Source organism: Pieris napi, chromosome 11, assembly GCF_905475465.1.
Source record: "Pieris napi chromosome 11, ilPieNapi1.2, whole genome shotgun sequence".
Taxonomy (NCBI): Eukaryota; Metazoa; Arthropoda; class Insecta; order Lepidoptera; family Pieridae; genus Pieris; species Pieris napi.
In genome coordinates, this window is record NC_062244.1 from 5,631,786 (window position 1) to 5,652,066 (window position 20,281).

Sequence of the window (20,281 nt, forward strand, 5' to 3'; positions counted from 1 at the left end):
CACTTTTCCAACTCACACAGCGGTTTTCACAATGCCAAATCATAAAATGACTGCATCACGACTGATTTGAGAGCGACCGCCGATGCGAAAACCGCTGTGTGAGTTCGAAAAGTGAGTTACAGAATCGCAGGGCAGAGCTTTATTTAAATTTGTTTTAAGATATATAACGAAACGGAAAGCCTAGAACTTATTATGAACATTCCGGGCACCAATTATCATCGCTTCCGAAAACATAACCTTTTTGCTAAGTAATTGCTCCCACATGTTAGTTTTGTCGACTCTTCGGTGGAGAGGGACCTATCTTTGAAGCGTTTGAGGGTATACTATGATTTGAAAACGTTACGTACTAAGAGAAGATTAATGTATAGCAAGAAGTTTTATGCTAATTGTTTGATTGTTATACAGTTTTATAATAATACTGTTTAAACTTTGGCGTAGTGGTAGGGGAGCCCAAGAGGGGATTTCGGGATTTACTAAAGCGCGGCAGATTAATATATAGGGGGATACCTTGTACCCGGTTAAGTACCTCCACAAAATATGAGGCCCATATATAAGGCCGCACGTGAAGGAGACAGGATCAGTTTAGTAAAAAAAAATTGACCATCAGAAATTCCCGAGCGCGTCAGATTAAGGTAGGGTGAGTTAATTACATCCTAAAAAGTGTATATTCCACTAATCTGACAATTTGAGAGTGACGGAAAAAAAGGGGAGGGCAACAAAGTTGTAAAAAAAAAACGTCATCTCGACATTCTCGAGCGTAGCTAATTTTTTTTTTATTTTGAAGGAAATAATTCAAGAATAATGAAAAATATATAATCTGACGATTTCCGCAAGCCGAAATAACAAAAATTCGTCGATAAAGTGCAGCTGCGTGATGCCTACATTTCCTTAAACCGATCGGAATCTACTAAACGGCGTTCTAAATATTTCCCTCAAAATTACATTTCCTGTGAATTTGAACCGATTCGGACCGATAGATTTTGAGAAATTTTGAAAAATCTTAAAAAAATAAGAAATATTTTTTTTAAAGTGGTTTCTTTATCGATCAACTTCAAAAACTAATCCGCCTTTGAGCTTGAAAAACCACGTCGATCGCCACCAAGCTGGTCAAAAGCGGTTGATTCGTTCGAGAGATATCGTGAACGAAAGAAACCCGAAAAAGTGTTTTTTCGGGATTACTCCGAAATTTGTGGTCCAAAATTACTTATGAGGATGATAAAACTGCGTCGAATGCCGCCAACCGCGTGAAAATTGCTTGATCCATTCAAAAGTTATTGCGGTTTGAAAATTCCAAAAATTGTGTTCTATGAAACTTCTATCAGACTTTCGAGCTGGGAGAGCTCAAATGCATAGAAATGTTATTTCTTTGAACTCAGCGAGCTCAAAATATCAATTTTAAGCGCCCAGGAATGGAATTAGCGGGAAGTTGCAGGGATGGCCCTTTAGGTGAACCGTTTTTCTATTTTTTTTTTGTCAGATCAGGCGAATCCCTCTAGATAATCGTCAGATTATGAGACAGTACGTTTAGAACATAAAGATGAACCACATATATCTTAATCTGACGCGCTTGAGTATTTCAAAATTGCGATTTTTTTTGCAAATTAAGAAAATGGCTGTGGGTTTGCGTCCCATCGAAATCGTCAGATTAGTGAATGAGAGCTTTTTTTTGGTGCACTTAACACTCCCTTAGAAAATCTGACGCGCTCGATAATATATTTTTTTTTTTAATTTTCAACCCTTAAATACAACCACCCGCATCATGCAAACGATCAGATTAACATACGTACATTATTAAAAATACGTAGGGCATAGATGCTATCAATATCTGACGCGCTCGAGGATGTCCATGCAACAGTTTTTTTTTACATATTTAACTATCTATAGCCGCTTCCCCCACCGATGAAAAGGAATTTATCATATAACATTTTTTTCTTCTTTTTATCTAAGCTTTGCATCCCAATAGGTCTCTACGACGCTCGAGTAAATCCCCATTTAGCATCGTGGGCTCCCCTACCATAGGTATGCCGTCAATAAATGATATCGAGAAAGGCTTGTGCAATAGCAATCGCGGGATACGTATTTAACCTGTGTACCTAATAAATTTTACTTGTAATACACACACAATATACTAAAAACTAATTTATAGACAAATTTGTTCGTATTAACATTATTGTGTAACTTGAACGAATTTCTACTCTTTTTTCCTTTTACATAATTTGTTCGCTTTCTTTTTATTATCTTATTTCTATTAAATTAAATACACATCTTAGACAAAGAAAAAAATATAGCAGCGCATTATTGGCAACCGTTATCCACAGACCCTGTTACAAAATAGATTTGTACGGAAATGACATTACTTAACGCTGGTCACGTGATCAGTTTTCTAAAATTTTGTTTCCTTGCGGTCAAATTGATATTATGTCAAGGAAATACTTAGCACGCTTTTTTCTATTTAACTTAATAACTAAACATTCTAATGGATGTATGACATTCCGTAATGAATATGCAAGCTATGAACGTTGTTATGAGTCAGCATAGTGATGGGGAATTGCTTGCTCTGACAGTAAAAGTCTCCAGGGATCTATTTACACTAAAGCCAATAATGTTATATGGGTACCCAATTTAAGCCCTTTGAGGTTTTAAGAGCTTACGGAACCATTTCGTTACCGCTTTCTTGCCTATATTTGCCTAATTCTATTCATACAGTTGCCTAACTCTTTCGACTTCCGGCAATTTATCCGCTTTAAGCGAACTGATATTATCAAAGTTTCTACAGACTATTACAATCACAAAAACAGTATTGTCAGTACAAGTAATAATAAAGTAACGAATTTAAAAATATTGTGGCCCAGAGATTCATCAATTGATTGGAACGCAATAGTCAGATATCAGAAACTTATTAATCTAATATATAAAATTGTCGTGTCGCGGTGTTTGTAGTTAAACTCCTCCGAAACGGCTTGACCGATTCTCATGAATTTTTGTGTGCATATTGGGTATGTCTGAGAATCGGACAACATTTATTTTTCATCCCCCTAAATGTTACGGGTGTCCACCCCTCAATAATTTTTTAATTTTTAGATAAATTTTTATTACGATACAGCATTAAAAAAAACATTCATCCCCTAATTTAACCCCTCTACGATCAACCCCTTTTTTTAATTATAAATGATATACATGGCAAAACGACGTTTGCCAGGTCAGCTAGTTATAATATAATAATGTTCCGGCGCGTTTTTTTTTTAAATAATAAAACATTTGAGGTTTATTTTATCTTTTATTAGGTAGGTTAAGTAGGTTGGGAATTAACTAATCGGGATCTTCATTTCTATAGACCGTGTTGGTATTGCAAAGTGTCTCCATTCCCTTCCGTCTTCGGCAAGTTTTAGCACCAGGCTAAAACTAAGACCTGTAAGGGCCTTAGGTCTTGGTTCAGTGACTGGAGATAGGCTTCAGGGCCTCGTAACTTCCACTCCACCTTCAACTCTTATAGGGAAAAATAAAATCTTTAAAAATCATACACAAATAAAGAGCGCTACAATCTTTTATAAAAATCTGTATTTTAGCTTTTAATATAACACATTGGCCATTTTTGGTCTAAGGTCTCTGACCATATTTACCTTCGCCGTACGAATACTTACTATATAGAGTATTTATTTGCAATCAAATAATATCCAATAAATATTATTTCTGACGCGCAATATGTATAATACTTCCAATTTAGCAATAACTTGATATCGTTCGAATCGAATAATTTTAGCTCCAACGTCAAAAGCTTTCCTGATTTAGGATTTCTCTTAATCTTATCATTTTTACATCTCCGTAGGAATAATTTCATATTTAAGAATAAGAATTATTTTTCAAAGCAATATGTATTGTGATGACACTCGTTTAGGTTGAATCCGTAAAGCACCTTTAACAATCGGAAACGGAAACATTCATCAATTCTTTTGAACAAAGCGTTCAGCTAGCATTTACTTTAGAAAATCATTGTTTTCACAACTCAACTACTATATGAATAAGGTATAAAAAAATCTAAACAAAATCTGTATCGTACTTTGATAAAATATTTTTTGACGTGATAACGTCTTTAAAATCGTTTTAGTCGGGTGACATGTTCAGAAACTTGTGTCACACCAAAACCTCACGAGCGCGATCGCAGGTATAACGAGAGAGAGACGGACCGATCTCCCGTCTCATCTCGAGCGCTGCCAGTCATTCCGTGAATGTATGAAGAAAAATGTATATCATAGTCGAATAAGTAAACTTGTCATTTTACACCCGAAATTTATCATCAAAAGTGTGAATAAAACGATAGATGTAATTTAAAATTTGAAAAAATTGTTATCTTCATTTATTCCTTACTTCCCAAAAACTTATATCACCAATAAGACGTTATCACGTAAACATCTCGATCGTAAACCTACTTTACAAACAACCAATATTTTTTTTTAGTTAAGTAATATTTTGTCAAAGTTTTCTATTCATATTAGATGAATATTAATAGAATTTCATATTCAACATAGTCGTACCTTGTTAAATATAAAAACTCCTTAGATATAAAGCTTTGACAGAATCATTAGTTTGCATCGTGTTGATTGGAAGACGTAATTAAACTTTGCTATACGAGGACTGTCACTGGCAGAACTTAATCAATATTGGATCATCTTAAAATGCAGATTTCCATTTCGTATTAAGCCCAAGTTTTTATATAAAACTAGCTGATCCGGCAAACGTCGTTTTGCCATGTATATCATTTATAATAAAAAATAGGGGTTGATCGTAGAGGGGTGAAAATTAGGGGTTGTATGTATTTTTGTATGATGTATCATAAAAAAATAAACAATATTTTTTTGAACAAAAAAATTATACTATAGGTAAAAATTAAAAAAAAAATTATTTACCCACATTTAACATTTAGGGGGATGAAAAATAGATGTTGTCCGATTCTCAGACATACCCAATATGCACACAAAATTTAATGATTTCGGAGGAGTTTAACTACAAACACCGCGACACGAGAATTTTATGTATTAGATTATAATGTTTAGTAATTCCTGTATTGAATAACTATTACACATAAGGAATTTGACATATGACAAGCATAAAAGTGATTTATCAGTCTGATTCGATACCAAAATACATCTAAGTGAGTTCAGAAGTGCATATAACGTGAAGTTAACAATAATTGCTTCTTTTAAAGTCGGAATTCATTTTTTTTTTTAATTATTATTCGCCTTTTAGCCAGGCAAAGTTTTTTAGCCATACCGTCTTACGTATATTATTTTTCTGGAAAATTCAACACCAACTCCAAAAAGTATTAAAAATATTTCAATGGACATTCAACTCAACCCGCCATTTTTCCAACTTTAGAAGTCTTTAAACTGTCCTGGCGTTTCGCGGACGGCAAATTGTGACAATGTCAATCATAGGTTTGACAAGACAAGGATTAGTTAATGTAATGTTAAAAGTATTAAGCTAAATTTTAGCAAAGGTTCAGAGGTTTAACAATAGATTGCTAAGTATATCAAGATAAGCAGTCTTTGTTTTGATATCGCGTTCCGAGAGAAACAATGTTGAATATTACCAGCAATAAAAATATAATTAATAAAATTTCTACTAACCTGAGTCTCAAAATAATAAACCACATAGATTTCTTTAGAATTGGCTTTGGAATGACTTTATCAAGAGCGCCTTTCTGACATTTAAATTAAGTTTCGCAAAGAAAACTATGTTTAAGAATCATATTTTCAACCTAAGTAGTTACACATTATTAAAATTAACGGCTCATTGGTCTAGTGGTTAGTACCCCTGACTGCGAATCCATGGGTCCCGGGTTCGATCCCCGGCTGAGACAAACATCGATGTGATGAGCATTTGGTGTTGTGCTTAGGTCTTGGGTGTTTAAATATGTATTTATATGTCTATCTATCTATAATATGTATGTATATCCGTTGCCTAGTACCCATAACACAAGCTTCACCAGCTTAGCATGGGACTAGGTCAATTGGTGTGAATTGTCCAATAAAAAAATAATAAAAAAAATGGAAAAATTTCATTTACAAAGAGTGGCTGTGCGGTTAGTACGTAATTTAGGTTAAGGCCCGGAGAATAGATGGTCTAGGAAAAAACTAACAAAGTGAAAAACATTATTTATTGCTGGCATCATGGCATATTCATTAATTATATTCCTATTTATCTAACGGCAATTTAAAGAGTGAAAAATATTTACATGTATTTTCCCAATGTTATGATTGTATTTTTTCTAGTTTTGAAACACATTTTAAGTCTAGTTTTAATTTATTACAAAACATATAATTCGATTTTGTCTTTAAAATAAGAATCACGAATGGAGCCAAATAAATGGGTACGCGGCATTAGCTGATATCCAATGCTGAAGATTTGTTATGTCATCGTATATTCTTGACACAATAATATGATTGGTACAAAGTACACACAAGTAAATCTTTTTCATACTCAGTTGTGACTAAGCTTTTTCTTTATTTTTCTTGTTTTTTGAAGTTATACTTCTTTAGGCGCGTTATGAAAAATTGATGAGAGTGAAATTTTACGATGCGCGCGCACCGTGACACAAAATTAACAGAATGAAGTTACCCACGGAAGATGCTACGGCATTAGATAATTTCGAATAATAATAGAATTTATGTTACACGTTAATGTAAGAGAATAATAATAAATATTTATTTATTTAATTTTTCAAATTTTAACTGAACTTCATTGACTATAATGACTACTTTTACAGTCTTTGATTATTTAATTGTTATTAATTATTTGCATGCAATCATAAACTATTTTTAATAATGCCAAAGAAGTATAACTTCTTACACGCGTACATAAGTACACGCACCCCTTTTTTAATAAATGTTTGAAATAAAGTATATTATATTATATGAGATCGGTTATATCATACTATTTTTTGTGTAGGGTATTTTCTATTGAATTTGTATTAAGTTGCCTTAAACACAGAAGAATTAAACAAATTTGTTTAATTTAAATAAACACCGCTTTTGAACGAATAAGATTACGATTAAACGAGGAGAAGAGAATAATTTCCAAGCGTACCTTTGAATATTTTTTGTCTCAAAAACAAAAAATAACATTAGCTAACGTGTAAACAATATTTTAAAAGTAACCATTCTATCGTGGCTCTACTATAAACGAAATGTAAATAAAAAAACAGATTTTAGATTTTTATTTTCTTGTCTCGAAGCCGCCGTAAAGACGAGACCATCTCGTTTTCAGCGCTGTATTACTTTCACTTATTCTGAACAAACTTTTGCTTTTACGAATTTTACATTCAATTTTACGTGCATATGAAACAAAATAAAATGCTACTACGATGTCTGCGACTTGGAATACCTTTTATATCTATTCAAGATGATAAAATACACATCAGAAATACAGCATACGAGTAAAAAATAAATAAATCAGTGGCGCTACAACCTCTTTAGGTCTTGGCCTCAGAATTCTGAATCTGTTTCATGATCATTTTTAAATCTAATAGGCAAGTAGGTGATCAGCCTCCAGTGCCTGACACACGCCGTCCACTTTTTGAGTCTAAGATGTGTCGGTTTCCGCACGATGTTTTCCTTCACCGTTCACACCTAGAAAGAAAGTCCATTGGTGCACAGCCGGGGATCGAACCTACGATCTCAGGTATGAGAGTCGCACGCTGAAGCCACTAGGCTAACACTGCTTGAGTTTGTACGAGTATACAAACAGAAATACTTATTATAATAAGAGAATTCTCCTAAAATTGCTTCATAAATATCAAATAAAATGTTATTCACAGCAGAGACAATAAAGCTCCCAGTTCACAACAACATACCGCTAAAGATACCTTGACATATTTAAGCAACATCTGGAAGATAAGAGATATTGGTATCAAAACCAAAATCAGATTGATACGGCCTTTAGTATTCCCAATATTTCTGTGAGGAGCAGAAAGTCTGCGCTGTCTGAGCTGTCAGCCAAACAATGCGAACAGAAAGCAAAAGATGACGTGTCCGTTCACCAACAGATGGACCGATCAAGAGAAAGATAGTCTGCTCCAGATGTTTCCTTGCTCACCACGAGGCTACAGACTGAAGAGTCAAGGACAAATTAATGATTAAAATTATGTATTTGAAATGGGGCTTAAAAGCGAAATAGGTACGCCGAATATATTGCATGCGAAGAGACTATAGTTTTAACAACGTTTATGAAATTTCAATAGATTTTTTCACCCAATTCAAAGAGGTTAAAATCTGGATATTACACAATTGATATATTTTATGATGTAACACAGGTATTCATTGTAAAAGTTAAAAATAACTATAATGTATGTAGTTTCCTTATCATTCACCCGTTAAGTAACTAAAAATTCAAATAACTTCTGCTGAAAAATAATTTTATTTTATTTGCACTACTGTCATTTAAATCCCTCAGAATATATATTTCTAATTCCCTTAACCATTATATCAAAGTCATTTTTAGTTTTTAATATCATTTTTCTAAGTTATAAAGCCGTGTTTTAAAACCACAAAGGGACCAAAATAATGAATTTCAATGGGCGAGGTTCTTTTGGTAAACAATGAGAACCTTTTAACACGTACTTTATTTTTCTCATTTATTTCTTTAATATATTCAGCTTGTTTGGTATACTCCATTAGAAGGCTTTTACTAATATACTGGAATTACGCTCGTTTCTTTACTTCTGATTTAATACAAAATATATGCGTTTTTAATGAACGTTTCCTTATTTACATCGATTCAGCCTTGCGATTCTGTTACTCACTTTTCTAACTCACACAGCGGTTTTCGCATCGGCGGTCGCTCTCAAATCAGTCGTGAAGCAGTCATTTTATGATTTGGCATTCTGATAAACAATAAACTACCAGCTCCCACCTTTTCAGAATGCCAAATCATAAAATGACTGCTTCACGACTGATTTGAGAGCGACCGCCGATGCGAAAACCGCTGTGTGAGTTAGAAAAGTGAGTTACAGAATCGCAGGGCAGCTCTGAATTACTAGGTTGCATAGATTCATAAGAAGATTTCTGTACCTGTTTCGTTGTTAACTTTTCTTCAGTGGGAGATCGCTATCCGTGCTTGCTACACGCTCGCGCTGTCGGTTTAAAATATGCCGGTTTCCTGACCTGGCCATCGCTGGATAGGGGAACCTTCAGTATTGAGAAACGCACGCTTAGACTGTTAGCTAACCCTGCTTAATTTACATTTGTAAACTCCAAAATAAGCTAAACAAAAATACTACAAAGTAGCCATAAACGGAAAATTAAATTAACTCGACCGATAAAAAGAATTACTTTACAAAACAGTTTCAGATCTCGCTTCGACTTTGCCCTTTTATCCACATAATTAAATCTTAATCGAATTTTCTCAATTCCATGAAAGGGAAAAAGGTAAATACACCAAGTTCTTTTAAATAAGCTTAACTAATATTTAAACTTTGCAGTTTGCGAAAAATTAATTATGAATATTATAGCAGGGATGTTTAGATAGCTATATGAGTAAGGATATCTAAACTTCAAAATATATGTCTGTTCTAAATCAGATGTTTTAGAGTGCTTTAAATAACTGATTGTATATAATAATCACTATTTCTTGTCCACTCATAATAAATAATAAATACATTATTATGAATGCTTTGTAAGGCAAACACAATTTGTAACTCCCTAATTCTCTCTGACGATTTTCTTTTTTACGTATTTTGTCTAAAATGTACATACAACATGTATCAAAATTAAATTTAATATAATATACACACAATTACAATAAAAAAAACCAGTGGCGCTATAACTTTTCAGGACTGGGCCTCACCTTTCTGAACCAGTTTCGTGATCATTTGTTATTTCTAATATATCAGCCTTCTGTGGCTGACACATGCCGTCGCGTTTTTTGCCCAAGGTATGCCAGTTTCTTCACGATGTATCCAACACTTGTATTCCAACACTGCGCACAACTTTACTTACTTACTTAACGAACTTATATTAACAAATAACATAGGGAGCGTTCAAGTATTACGTAACGCAATTTTTGGAGATTATTGACCCCCCCCCCCCCCCCCCCAATGTAACTCGCCGTAACGTTTTTCAGTACCCAAGTACAGTACTGTACCCAAGTATAGTAAAACGTTTCGTGACCACCTAGTGACTCTTTAGTTACTATTATTTGGTGTAAGTCGAAAAAAATATTAACAATAACGCGTAATTTAATCCCCGCCCCGCATCGTAACGTTTTACAAAAGGACAAAAAAAATATTAATTTTTTACCCACTACCACAGAACTACATTTTAAATACAAGCCCAAAGACGTTGAAAATACACCAGATTAGTAGTACTCCCAAAACAACTAAGGCGTCTTAAGAAAAGTGTATAAACGGGAAATTACATCGCACCGACGTCAATCGAAGTTGGGGCTTGATTAATCCTTAGAGGCAGAAGATTGTTCTGCTTTAATTATCTCAATCGGCAAATTGCCAAACGCTACATGCAGTACTTACGGATATAAGGCAATTGTTACTACATACGTTGATTTACTCAATTTTGTATCCTTATCAACGATTAAGAGTGCAGAGGTGATAGTAAGGGGATATTTGATCTTATGGAGAATGAGACATAATATTTTTTACACGAATTCTATACAGTATAATAAATAAAACAATTGAACAAAGTTCTTTTACATCTTAGAAAGAGGAAAGAAATTGAATCCCTAGGGGCCTTACTGCGGCCCCTTGTTAAGGCATTTTAATAAAATTAATTGTAACATAGCATCATAGTCACGAGTGGTATATAAAAAGCGAAACATTATATGGGCCTGGAAGTAAACGGATGACAGATATACATCATACATTAGTAGTTAAAGATCTCCAGGTCGTACCTGGCAGTTTTCTGTATTATGTATATTTAAGTTTGTTAAACGTTTAAGAGGAAGGAAGGTGAAGCTTAAAACTATCGTTAAGAACTTAACCTAACTCGTTACCGTTAAGTATTAGGTAAGAAGTAATGTACCTAGCATTAATACATTTCCTGATGATATTCAATATATTTATCGTTTCACATTCAAGAATCCGATGACAAGAAGAAAATGTATACATTTTAAAATATATTATATTTTGTATGGCAATTAAAGTCTACAATAAATTACCAAAAGAATTAAAAGATCTTCCGTCTAGATTCTTTAAAAAGCGACTTAGTGAATTACTTATAGAAAAAATGTACTATTCAATAAATGATTATTTGCATGAAACACCGTAATTGATATAAAGCTATAATGTAATGTATATAATATGATGTAATGTATTTAAAAAGCGACTTAGTGAATTACTTTTAGAAAAAATGTAATGTAATGTGTTTTCTTTACAACTCAAACAGTTTGTATAGTATACAATGTTGTTCACGTATTCTGAACTGTAAAGGTTAATATGGTATAAAAATAAAGTGCATTCCAAGTTAATAGGATTTACTTTCCACAGGGCGTTCCTCAGAATACTGTGTGTGTGCTGCCCGAGAAAACTGCGAAGAAAATACCAACCGCAACTACGCTTCAAGCAATCTCAGGTAATTTTAAAATAGACCCCTGCATAAAGTATTAGACATTTATTTTTATCTTGGGACTGAAAGCCATTCATTCTTAATAACACGTGGCCTCCTACGGAATAGTATTATTCTGCGCTGTAAAACTACTTTGCTCATGCATTTGTGCCGCGTCCTTGACACGTTACAGTTTTTATTAAGGAAAATTATGTTTAGTTTTACTCGGAATTATTCTATATTCAAACCCTTTAAAAAAAACTATCTGTCTCTGAGACTGTTTTTAACTAAAGCTCTCATAATTTACTTTGTTTACGCGAATTAAAAAACTTTAAAAATTCGAATCTCGCTAACCACAAACACTCAAAAATTGAGTTTTGTAAATTGACATAAATTCGGAATAAAATGCATTAAAGAAGTTTTATTAAAATAAAGAATTTATTCATTTCTGTCATAAATGATTTTAAGAGAGTAAAACAGTATAATAAGTTAATATTATAGTAAAGTCATGAATTCTACGAATGACAAATTTTTCTACGTATAACAAGTTAAAGGCACTAACTTCACACGCACATAGTATACGACTCGCATTTATTATGCGAGAAATGTAAACAAAAGTCTCTAGAAACCAAATTACACGTCAAATTGGAGACCTTATTTTTCGTCTAGTTTGTTAAGGATTTACAAAAAAGATTTACAATCGCTTATCAGAACTTTTACATATATAACCTCATAAATAAACATACAAATAATAATCTGGTTCTGAATTGTAAATAGCAGGTTTTTTCATCACGATTTAAGTAGGTTGTATTCTACTTTCAGTGGCGTACAACAAGACGGTATTATTCGTCGGGTGAACTGCAAGCGATCAGGCAGAATTCTTGTGAACAAACTTATATATAGCGATATCCCAACCTCTATGTGCCTTTTCTGGAATATTCTCGACACTCGAATCTATTGTTTTGGATATCTAGTTTGTTCAAATTGAGGTACGTGAACTCCCTTGAATTTCAACATTTCTTTAATGTAATCCTTCCCTTGCATGGTAACCGTGTGCTCTTTGTTCGAGCTTTGACACCAATGAGATGTTTTCCTCTTTCTAAGCACTTACTCAAAAAAGGTTTACCCTTAATCTATTCTAATCTGTGGTGAAATGTGTCTTTATATTGTCTGTGGCGTTTTGATGTCCTACGCTTGAGTTATCCTCTTGTCTTACCTTTCCATGTATTATATATAACAGTAAAATATAAGGGTCGAAAGATGTCTCTTGGAAATTGTGACCTCAACCTTATTTTGATTATAATTTCTGGATAAAAAACAAAAACAAAGCAATTAAATAGGCTCTTAGAAGAGAGCCCGTTCTAGTTTTTATGCTTTAAGAGTACGTAAAAAATAAAAAAATCGAGATCTCCGCTTTACATGTGGAAACAGTCAATACTTTTATACTTAACCCTAAAGTATTGTACGATATTGATTAAAAACATTGGACAAAGAAAAGTTATTTTTCTTCGAACTTTTCTTTTACCATTCAGAGCCTGTGAAAACGAAAAAGTTTTAAAACCCACAAGTTTTGATGTGATCTTAGATAAATGCAGATGTGACACTACACGACATAAAGTACTTTTTATATTAAATACTAGTTGTGTATGCTGTGTAGTAGATACACAACTAAACTTAACCCTACACTTAAAATTCGATATTCTGTTCGGAATTGGTATTGGAAATTGCGTGGTAGTGAAATCAATTTATGATATGAACATTCCTAACATCATACTGAATCAAATGAAATCCATGTTAAAATATGCATCTTATAGTGACAATATCAGTAAAAGGGTTACCGAGTTCGGACTCTAGAGATACAAAATCACAACAATGTGTCGGAATGAAAGATATATACTTGTTGTGCTAAATTAGCGGGCGTGTGAAGTGTACCTGCATTTAGCTTGCATTCGGAAATTAAGGCGTATTCTTGGTCAGTGTTAGAAGAGAGTTCATATTGCTTCTGGTTTAAAGAAATACTAAGAGCACCCTAAGCAAGAGCTCAGGTCAATACCTACATTTCTATTTATCTCACTAAAATCGTAATAAGGCAAGCCTAATCCTGATTCATAGTCGAGTCTTAGCGCTAAGTATTACTCTCGTAAGTCAAAAGCTAAGTCTCGATTCTGAATCTTATCCTATGTAAGCTTAATAAATATCCTCTTTACAAAATCAGTACAAATTCAAATTTTAAATTATTTATTCATTTAGGTCACACAATGTACACTTATAAACGTCAATGAAGAAATACAACGGACGAGAAGAACCATGTTTCACATAACTTTAAGAAATCAAGTATAATATTAAAAATATATAAACGAAAACAAACAAATATTTGTCCTCTATCAGCATATGGTGAAATAGGAGCACGCACTTACATTCTCGTGGGAACAACACGCAAAGACATAGTCGAATAACTAACATCACCGAATACACGAATTCAAGACCGACCAGTCACCACACGTAGCACCCGTTCACGGGTATGACGCATGACCAGCCATCGGCCCCCTCGCCATATTTTAGGAAAGAGACAACCCGACGCATGGACAGCCTTATGTATTTTTAATGTTTATTTATATGTTGTGTATCTTTCTAAACAATCTTTAATATTATTGTTATGCTTTTAATATTTTGTAAGTTAATTTTAAAATCACGTTCGTTGAAGGACACCCACGCTCGCGAACACGTCTCATGAAAATTTAGTGGAAAAATTGTTGGCGTGCGCTACAGAACATATTGGACTAGAAACGTTTTGAGGCAAATAGTTTTTATAACATTTTCGCTCAGAATGAATATGAGACATTTTGTACGTAATGAATTTTGCTCACCTACCTATAATACAATAATAATTACGATATTTAGAAAAAATACTATAATTATGAACTTATATTATTAATCTAAAAGAAACCGTCACTTAATTATTTTTCCTTATGGTGTCTCATAAAGTGTCTTATCATTATGTTCGTGTTTGTGAATCAATCAGTAACTTTGCGTGGACATTAAAACAATTGAAAAATAGTGTAAACAAAAAATTTCATCCACATTGTTTTTCTCTTACTTTAAAATGGAGAAGTACGTTTAATTTAATTTTCGAGATGAATAGTATAAATTTATTAATGTACTGTACTTGCTGTAAAATCTCATTTAATAAATTGCATTTCAACAGTCATAAAGTCCGAAAGACTTGACATCTTTCCAACAATCTCAAGTTACCCACATACGTAAGCTATTCATTATTCATGAAGTCTTCTACCACTTAGGAATACTCTTAAAAATATCTGCGCTTATACCGAAGTGTGGTTTGTGATAACTAACAACACTATATGGTCTAATAATCTAAAGGTAATCTAGGATTCGATTTGCGTACAAACAACCTCCTAGTAAGGCGAAGCAATCTGCCGTGCGTGTGTTAATCCGTGAGTTCACCTCGCACTAACAACGCTCCCTTCGTCACTCACGTCATTTTTGGAATCTCATGTTAAGCAATTTCACATTACGTCTTGACAAGCAAAGTGAACTTGTAGTTTATTGTTTATCAGAATGCCAAATCGTAAAATGACTGCTTCACGACTGATTTGAGCGCGACCGCCGATGCGAGAGCTGTGAGAGTTCGAAACGAGAGTTACATAATCGCAATGCTGATCAGGAAACACCTACCTAGAATAAAAAATAATCAACTGTTGACACTATCCAGAAATATACAAATGAGGAGTGATATAATATTATCTATTTATAAGAATCCTATTCATTTTTATTCTTTTTGTCTCGTGTTAACATTGCTTTTATTCGAGAAACGTTTAGAATACAACTGTGATTATAACATTTTATCCTATTCGTTTGATTCTTTGATTTGTTTGTTTCGAATAAAAATATTATCCCGTAAAGAGTACAGACTACTTGAAACTGGTCAATGGGTTGACATATTTTAATTTCAATTCATCGACTTTTTATATTGTAGTTTTCACAACTTTTTAAATTTTTATCTAAACACAAGCTGTTTAGATGAATTGCTGTACAACGAGGTAAACGAGCAGGAAAGATATATTTTGTTCACAAACGGGTATCTAAATATTTCATACCTAAATTAACAGCTACACATACATTTTATAATTTATTCAATTCTAAATATAAATTTCCTTTTCCAGTACCCCGTAACAACAATGATGTACTCATCCGTATCACAGCACGAGATGTGCCGTTTGTGACAGCAAACAAGGGCGGGAACCTGCAGACCACGTGCCAGATGTTCCTGCCGGGATCGTCGTACCGCGCGTAATGGCGACAGATACCCCCAAGAACTCGACCCTATCACCAGCATACAATGTGACAAATTATACCCAGATTCAGAATCTGTTAGCGAAGTAAGTCTAGACAGTGAGAGCCGCAATCATTCATTAAAACGTAAGTTAAGTAAGCGTGTAACTTACCAAATCAAAGCTGATGTCTCAAGTTAACTATTAGACGTAGATTGTAAATATATTCACATTGGAATTATAAATATACAAATATATATGTATGTTGATCATTGAAATTTAAAATTGGTAGCTCTTGTTAAGCAACCAGGCAAGAAGTATATAAACATCCCTAGTAATTTGTAGTCATGCCGAGTGATCTCTAGTCATTCCTAGTCATCTCTAGTCATGCCTAGTCACTTCACGTGTCTATAACCTACCTTTATTCTCAATCAGGAGCTGTGATTTACTATTAGCTATGTACATAGTCATTTTCAGTGTTTTTTATGAATATTAAAATTGTATAGTACTTAATGCTCTTATAATCCCAAAAATATATGTTACCTAATTACTCAATTGTAATATAAATTATTTTTTACACATTCCAAATTATTTAAAAGGTATTTGTGTGTTGTATTTACATTATATAAATGGATAATTTACTATTTATAATCAGAACGCGCTTTGACCGGAACAAAATGTAACGAAATTAAAATATTCTAATTATGAATTATGCGATAGAAATAATAATAACCAAAAACATATTTTTTTTTATAAAACATTAAATGCTGCATATTTTTGTACTACACATTATTTTTGTTATATGTGAAGGATCCATTTATAGTATGTAAATGGAAACTAGAGAAATTGTATAGAAACAAGTCTTATAATGTTTAACTGTTTTATAATCTTATACCATTATAACAGCAGTTTACTCTTCGGAAACTAATAAATATTACTCTTAAGACAAACCTTAACTAATATATGTAACCGGATAGATTTTATTTAAAACTTCAAACCTTTTATGTGGTTGCTATACACTCATTAGAACTAAAAAACATTTGTTTTGTCTGTGGTCTTGTTTGTAATGAGTAAAAGTTTTGTACATTTCGAGTTGAAAATTCAAATGTGGAACAATATCCCGCGCTATTTTTAATGTCGTTGACATATGTGATGCCATGTTCTAATAGAAAAAAAACAGTGATTGAGTATAAGCTACATTTTTTAAATTGTAAAAAAACAATACTTTTTTGATTTCCCGAACCGTGAAATTAATAGTAATTTAATATCTTAATGGGTTGTAAGTTTGGATAAAATATTTTTTTAAAACTTCAGTTTTTCATTTCATTATGCCCTTTTTTATTGATTTTCCTACACTTAACTCAAAAGGACACTACAACACAACTTAACAAAATTGAACCAAGAACCATTGATTGTGTATGTAAAACTACTTATAAATCAGTAGCGCTACAACCTCTTTAGGTCTTGGCCTCAGATTTCTGAATCTGTTTCATGATCATTTCTAAATCTAATAGGCAAGTAGGTGATCAGCCTCCAGTACCTGACACACGCCGTCGACTTTTTGGGTCTAATACATGTCGGTTTCCTCACGATGTTCTCCTTCACCGTTCGAGCAAATGTTAAATGCGCACATAGAAAAAAAGTCCATTGGTGCACAGGCGGGGATCGAACCTACGACCTCAGGTATGAGAGTGGCACGCATTAACCTTTAAAATTAAAATATAGTCCATTTAAATTCTTCGATAAAGGCGTAGGTTAGATTCTAATCCTGAAAAGATCTATCAACGTTAAAAATGAATGTAAATTCATCCAATTTCAACGCTTCTTTTCACTGTTTGATAACAGATTACTTAAGTCTTTCGATATCTTTTTAACTAAACATTTATCTTAAATTTCTATTTAAATGTCCAATTGATAATATATTTAAATGGTATTCATTGAACATTAGTAACTACAGCTTTATACAGGTAAAAAAAGTTACTAAAAAGGCAAAGACATCTCTTTCTCTAATTTACCTGTTGTCATTCATTTATCCGGTCCACAAACAGAAACAATAATTATTTCCTCACGTTATATTTGCCTCGGAGTTATAACGAAGAATTAAGTAATGTTTCACATATATAGTATCGTGAGTAAGCTTTCGTATCACAACAAATACAACTTTTATTTACAAAGATTATTTACTATAAGAGTTTCCTATTACATTGTTTCATTTGTAGTACGTGCCTGGCGAAAATAGAAGGGCAGGGAAGAAGGAAAATGCACTGCATCCGCTCCTAATACCAACATAGCTGTTGCTAGTCAAATATTATTAATACGCTGATCATATCATTTTCATTAGATCCAAAACGAAAGTAATTTTTTTAATTATTATTATTATATTTTTTTTAAAAGTGGCTATACACCGTTTTAGGTCTGGACCACAGATTACTGTATCTGCTACGTGATCATTTGTTTTTATCTAATAGGCAAGTAGGTGCGGCCTTGCTGACGATGCTTACCTTCATCGTACGAGCGAGAGTTAAATGCGCATATAGACATAAAGTCACTAAGCCTTGCTGGTAGAACCTATAACCTCAGGAGAGTCGCACGCGGAAGCCAGAAGGCCAATACTGCTCTATTATTACTATATTAAAATTATTTAAAACAAAAATTCAAAATAATAAATAAAAATTACAGAACAACCATCCTCAGCAAAAGTAATTAATGTCTTCAGTAATTTATCTAAATTTATTTTTTTATCCACAAAATTTTCATAATATATACAAATTGTATGAATTTAAAAGTAAAGTATTCCTATAACTATAGATATGATAAAGATTTTAGTGTAACTATAATTGTACTATATGTACCTACTAAATTCTTGTGTTTAATAATGTCTAAAGCATTTCATTATATTGCCAAAATAGTTACACAATTTTTATTTTATCATTTATTTAACTTATCCTATCTTTATAATAAGCTTCCGTAAGATAAGAGTTATCAAGGCGCAAAGTTGACTTCAAAGTTGTTTACAAGGTAAGTTAGTGGAATTAGTTTAGATATCGGTTAAGTGTCAAATTATGGTTAAACTTTGACAATTATGGTGTTAAACTGTTTGCAAAGCGTTCCGCTAAGACAAGTATATCAGAATAACTAGTATAAAAGTTACGGCTTAATTAATGAATAAAGTATGCAAATTTATGCTGTGCAATTTTATTCACGGCACAGGTGTAATTTTTTTTATTAAAAACACTGCTTTCTTTCAGGTTATAATGTAAATTATTTGTGTATTTATACCATGTAATGGGGTAGACTCATTTATGTGTCCGTCTCATGTATAAACTAAAGCGATTACTAGGTTTTTAGCTTTATATGGTTTCAAAGCCGAAACAGTTATTGATTACAAGAATAGAATTCAGAGGGTGTAAATTTTACCTCGTAAGGGTCACTAAACTATGAAAGTGGTAAATTTTATTTCCACAAAGCAAAATTAAATCATTCCTCATTTTTATTAACTTATCGATTCAATTATTATCTACAACATATTTGTTTTATGTTTAAACTTACAAAAATAACATTTTTCCAAAATATAATGTAATATTAAAATTAATTGAAACACAACAAAAAATGTTCACATAAAATTAAAATGTAACACTACCGCAACCCAACATGAAATTACATTTAAAAACATTTTTGCAATGTGGCAACAACAAGTGAGTCATGAGTGTAATTACTTATCTGTACAATGCCACGTCAGCCCCGATTGAAGCTTAGCAATGCCTTTTCATTTTACAGCTTAAAGCTCCGAACAGTCATTATGCTGAAAAAAATCGCATATAGCTGAAACCATTATAGACAAACTCGCTTCTACATTTGTATTATAAAGTTGTTGTTGCATTAAAAATAAAGCAATGGCAGTTTCTTGATAGCAGTGTTGGTCTAGTGGCTTCAGCGTGCGACTCTCATCCCTGAGGTCGTAAGTTCGATCCCCGCTGTGCACCAATGGACTTTCTTTCTATGTGCGCATTTAACATTCGCTCGAACAGTGAAGGAAAACATCGTGAGGAAACCGGCTTGCCTTAGACCCAAAAAGTCAACGGCGTGGGTCAGGCACAGAAGGCTAATCACCTACTTGCCTATTAGATTACTAAATGATCATGAAACAGATACAGAAATCGAGTCAAATCTCATTTTACCTTACGTTGGAGAGAGGGGGGTCTCGGCAAATATCATGCAATTTTTTTTCCGATTGAAAAAAAATTAGGAAAACGGTTGACCCTAAATCTCTGCAACTCCATACCTAAACGCTCGACATTTCACTTATTTTGTTAAAAGTACGAATTTTGTGTTGTTTTGAGTTCTCCGAGCTCACAGAGATAGCTTCTTACGCGTTTACGTAAGAAGCTATCATTAAGATAGCATTCTGAAAAATCTCACGTTTTTGGGGATGGGGGA

The 20,281-nt window shown here is 33.0% G+C and overlaps 1 protein-coding gene across 2 annotated transcripts in view; it reads left to right on the plus strand.

Moving 5' to 3' along the window:
- Positions 1–15,959, plus strand: part of LOC125054229 (dopamine receptor 2-like) — a 38,893-nt gene extending 22,934 nt beyond the window's left edge. Inside the window, exons 2-4 of one of the 2 annotated variants that reach the window (XR_007117683.1) lie at positions 11,495–11,579; positions 12,375–12,541; positions 15,737–15,959. Coding sequence is in view for 1 of the 2 variants with exons in the window: in XM_047655995.1 (XP_047511951.1) it covers positions 11,495–11,579; positions 15,737–15,796 (145 nt within the window). In the remaining variant the exon portion in view is untranslated. The remainder of the gene's footprint in view (positions 1–11,494; positions 11,580–12,374; positions 12,542–15,736) is intronic. The other variant, XM_047655995.1, reaches the window with a different exon arrangement.
- The last annotated feature ends 4,322 nt before the right edge of the window (positions 15,960–20,281 follow it).